At 53.8% G+C, this 4,973-nt stretch overlaps 1 protein-coding gene across 1 annotated transcript; it reads left to right on the top strand.

Moving 5' to 3' along the window:
* Positions 1-421: 421 nt before the first annotated feature.
* On the top strand, positions 422-4,292 carry LOC112125220 (E3 ubiquitin-protein ligase TRIM39-like; the record flags this gene model as incomplete). Its single annotated transcript, XM_026660468.2, has 4 exons — positions 422-652; positions 1,154-1,176; positions 1,276-1,379; positions 3,620-4,292. Coding segments are annotated over 4 exons (906 nt in total), but the record flags the coding sequence as incomplete, so codon positions are not given.
* Positions 4,293-4,973: the final 681 nt, after the last annotated feature.

Here is a 4,973-nt window from a genome sequence, read left to right as displayed (position 1 = left end):
TTGCAGCCCTGGGAGCAGGTTGTCAAAGAAGGAGCATCGCCCACATCCCACTGTATCGGCTCCCCTTGGTGTCTGAGTGCCCAACACTGGACACCCAAATCCCTCCACGGACACCCTGGGAAGCCTCCTGTAAATCTCTCCTGTTCCCTCGATTTCTCCCCACTCCACTGTGTCCATCTCATGCCACCTGCAATAACATACTGCGGCTTTACAAAGCACCCTAGACGACCCCGCGATGGAACTGGCCTTATTAATTCTGAACTAAAACAAACCCTTTTTTGTACGCTTCCCAAAGAAGTAAATATCCTTACAACCCTGATACTGAACTAATATCCCCTGCTTCATGGTCAGAGGCCCAGTTTGTGTAACTCAACATCCGGCTCACGTTTTCTCTGTGTCTTTCCTATGTTTCTATCTTCAGAGGAAAGTGAAGAACAAGAGAGAGACGATTGCAGGTGAATTTGAGAAACTGCACACGCTGCTGAGAGCGGAGGAGCAGCTGCTTCTGCAGAGCCTGGAGGAGGAGGAGAGGGCGACTCTGCAGAAGCTACAGGAAAATGTCACCAAACTCTCCCGGCAAAGCTCCTCTCTGCAGCAGCTGATCACAGAGGTTGAGGAGAAGTGTCAGCAACCAGTTGTCGAGCTGCTAAAGGTGAGATGGCATCAAAATTCTCCACCCATCCAGAATTATAACTCAGATCCCTGAGTCTGGATCCCAACAATTAGAGTAAATGTGTTCTGTGGTTTACAGACAAACAGAACATCCGGCTAAGGGCTCCATCAGTTCCAAAATATCGCAGTTCATGTCCGAGGGGAATTCTCCTCATGGAGACCCAGTGAGGCCATGGGAGATTAAATGGATGATACTGAGCTAAACCCATCCCTGCTCTGACTCCAGAACATTGGACCCAACCCAGTCGATAAACACAGATACTGATGGGCTGGGTCCCGAGAAGGGAGAAACCTTCAGCTAAATTCCTGTCTCACCTACATACATGAAACAAGTGTTAATGCAAAACGGTGTGTGAGATTTTACCACAAAACAGTGAAGCCTGGGAGGGTTGATCTATTTTCTAGATGAAAATGTGATGCCCCGAGTGAGTTTGATGCACATTGTATTAATACAGAACATTGATTCTCTTTCTCCTTCCAGGATGTGAAAAGCACATTGAGCAGGTACGTTTCCGATGTTCATGGCTCTTATATCCTCAGTAGCGGCTCTGCAGTGATGTGTGCACAGAACAGCTGAGTGATGATGGGATGTTTTCTTCATAGGAGTGAGAATGTGAAACTCCAGGAACCAGAAGCCATTTCTACTGACCTGAAGAATGTGTATAAAATTTCCCTTGACATGAATGAAGTGCTGAAGAGATTTGGAGGTGAGTGGAGTCTACTGGGACATTCAGCTGTATTGTGCCAGGGGATCTGGACAGAGCCTGGGACCCCAGGACATGCATGGACCCAGCTGACAGGCTTGGAGCTGTGTGATAGCTGGAGGCTGATGTGCTCAGTGCTGTGCAGTTTCTCTGCTACTTACAGCCACCTGCTGGTACTTGCCCAGGTATCTGACCAGGCCCCATCACTCTGACATCCTGACCCCTCCATGGCTGAGTTAATGGGTGTCACTGAGCCAGGTGCCGTGAGGCCTGGACTGGGCCCATTGTGCTGGGTGCTGCACAGACTGGTAACAGATGACGTGTTTGTGCCTCTCTCCTGGGACATGTGAGGGCTGCATTGTGTGGCCACCGTTCAGCACTGCCCCCGCCCCCATTAGCCAAGGCTGGCCAAGCTTTCTGAGCTGGAGGAGGGGCCGGTCTGGCTGCTGTGGTCTGACCTGGGCCGTGTGTTACTGGGTAACAAGCTGAATCCTACGGGCCCCTAGTCTGCTCTGAGCACAGACCAGTGTGAGGTTGCATCACTGGTTTGCTGCTCAGTGAGTGAGACTCACTCTCAAGAGTGTGACCCTGTCACAACAGCTGAGCGTGAGCTGCCCCCATCCAAACCCCTCCCCACAACCCCAGCGCAGAGACCGGGGGCAAAGGCAGAAACCTGACCGCAATGAGGGAGAGAGAAGAAACTAAGGCAGAGGAGAGGGGTGTGGGAAGGTTCAGTGAGCTCGGTCTGTGATTGTTGAACTGGCCCTTTCATCCTACCCCCGCCGCTCCGCTCTTCCCACCCACCCCCAGCAGGGGGCAGTGGAAGGGGCCAAGCTGGGTGTGTCTGTCCCGGCCGATGGAGGCTGTGCAGTCTGTTCCCCCCGTGCGCACCTGTTCCCTTGCCCCCACTCTGCCCCCTGGTGCCCACCTCCTCCTCTCTCCCCTCCTTCCATCTGTCCCTCTGCTCAATCCCCCCCATTCCTCCTGGTGGCTACTCCTTCCCTCCACCCACTGTCATCCTGGCACCCAACCCTCATGCCCCTCTTCCCCCTTGGTAACTACCCTTTCCCTCACTGTCTTGTTGTCCCCTGGGGGCTCCCCACCCTTTACCCCCCCAATGCCCCTCTGGCACCTGCCCTACCCCTCGCCCCTCTTTGTACCCATGTCACCTGCGCCTTCTCCCACCCCCTCCTTTTCCCCTGGTGCCAGCCCCTCCTTCTACTCCCCCTCTGCCTCCCTAGCACCTGCCCCTTTGTTAACCCCTTGTGTCCCCTGGTGCAAGCCCCTTCCCTCTCCCCCCTCTGTCCCCCAGTGACCGCCCTCTCTCCTGACCCCCCCACTTTGGACTCCTGGTGCCCACCCCTCCCCTTGTCTCTCTCTTTCCCTTAGCACCAGTCCTTAGCACTCATGCTCTACAGCCCTGGTACCTGCCCCTTGTTGTCCTGCTTAGCCCCCACTAGTACCCACCCATCCCATCACCCCACTCTGCCCCCGGCACATGCTCCTCTCCTCACACACACACACCCCGCAGCCCCCTGGTACCTGCCCCTCCTCCTCTAGCCCTCCTCCACCCACTGGTGACACTGTCCCTGTCATAAAGAGCCCCTCTGCCCCCGGGCTCCTGCCTCACTCTGTCCCGCTGGTGTCTTCCCATTCCCTCCCTGCATGGTGCTGGCACCTGCCCTACTCCTCATCCCCCCCCCCCACCCCCTGGCACCAGTCCCTCCCCTTGATTCCCTCTGCCCCATTGGAGACCCCCCCATTCCCTCACATCCCTCTGCCCCCTGGTGCCTGACCTTTCCCTTGCTTCCCTGTGCCCCCTGGGGTCCGTCCCCTTCTTCTGCCCTGTGCACATCCCTTCCCTCACCCCCCGGGAACCTGCCCCTCCCTTCACCCCCCTTTGTCCCCCTGGTACCCACCCCTTCCTTTTTCCCCTCATTGCCCTTGTGCCTGCCCCTCCTTTCTGTACCTCCCTCCACCCCCTCTGCTCCTGTCACCTCCCCCTCCCCTTTCCTCTCCCAGCATCAACTTGTCCCCTCCCCCGCCCCACTGACAGCCTGTCCCCTCCCCCGCTCCTCCTGCCCTTTCCTCCCATTGTCTCCTCACAGGCAGAAGGGCCCTGACTCCTCTCAGGCAACAACCCCGCCCCCCCCCAGCGATTTAGTGGGGGTGCAGGTTAATTTCCTTTTGATCCCAGTGACCAGCCCCTGCCCCCGGCCCTGACTCTGTGACTCTCTCCCCAGTGGACGTGACTCTGGATCCAGACACGGCAAATCCCCAACTCGTCCTGTCTGAGGATCAGAAACGTGTGAGACTCGGAGACAAACGCCAGGATCTGCCCGACAATCCTGAGAGATTTGATCCTTGTCCCTGTGTCCTGGGCGCTGAGGGGTTCGTGGGCGGGAGGCGATACTGGGAGGTGGAGGTGGGAGACAAGACAAGATGGACTCTGGGGGGTTGTAGGGAATCTGTGAGCAGGAAGGGGAAGGTCACACTCTCACCTGAGGATGGATACTGGGCCGTGTGGCTGAGGGGTGGGGAATACGAGGCCCTCACCTCACACCCGACCCCCCTCCCCGTGAGCGTCAGGCCCAGCCGGGTGGGGATTTTCCTGGACTATGAGGCGGGCGAGGTCTCGTTTTACAATGTGACTGACAGGTCCCATCTCTTCACTTTCACTGGCACCTTCTCCGGGACGCTCCGCCCTTATTTCTATACTGGGAGTACAAACGCGTCTCCCCTGATAATCTGCCCGGTCCCAGCTCAGGCCGGAGGGAATCTCTGTCCCTGACAGTGACCCCGCGGCACAGACTGTCCCCTCCCAGCGCTGCTGCTCTTCCCGCCCCCAGTGGTGGGGGCCAGTTACTGCAGCAACTGGACTTTTTGTGCTGACCGGACGCTGCCAGTTTCCCTTTTCAAGTGGAGCTTCCAGTTTAAAACTGGACACCTGAAAATCCCCAGCCCTCACCTTCCCCGTCCCCTGCCCCAGGGGTAGCAGATGGGGGTGGATGGCGTCATTCACTCCTGTCAGAATTTTCTACCACTGTGAAATCTCAATGTAAAATATGAAAGAAAAAAAGATTATTCAAATTTAGAAAATATTGTTATAACAAGGTGTAAATACAATAATATTTTAATTTACTTTTCAACTGTATTTCAAAAACAAGCTTTTAAACATATTTTGAGAAATTGAATTATTTACATTTATTTTTTGATTCTTCCCTCAAATCTATAGTGAAGTTTAACTTTTCTAAATAACGTCATTTGTATTTCAACTGTGGAATTTCAAGAAATCCAAAATATTTATCTTAACAAAATAAACTATTAAATTGTCAGACTGGGTTGTTCAGTTACAATGTACATGTGTCATAAACATCACAACCACACACATGTGCAGCTGCTCTCTCTCTCCCCCTCTCTTTATTGTCTTGACTGATTCTCTCTGGAAGGCCGGGCACATACACCCACCTCCTGCACTACATCTTTGAAAATTAATAGGTGAAAAAATGATAACTTAAATATATTGCTTAATTAATTCTAACACACACAAGATTATATAATATTCTTTGAACTTCTGTCAGTATTAATTCATGTGAT

This window comes from Terrapene carolina, unplaced genomic scaffold (assembly GCF_002925995.2).
Source record: "Terrapene carolina triunguis isolate 2854851 unplaced genomic scaffold, T_m_triunguis-2.0 Scaffold785, whole genome shotgun sequence".
In the NCBI taxonomy this organism is placed as follows: domain Eukaryota; kingdom Metazoa; phylum Chordata; order Testudines; family Emydidae; genus Terrapene; species Terrapene triunguis.
This window is presented reverse-complemented; position numbering and strand designations above follow the sequence as displayed.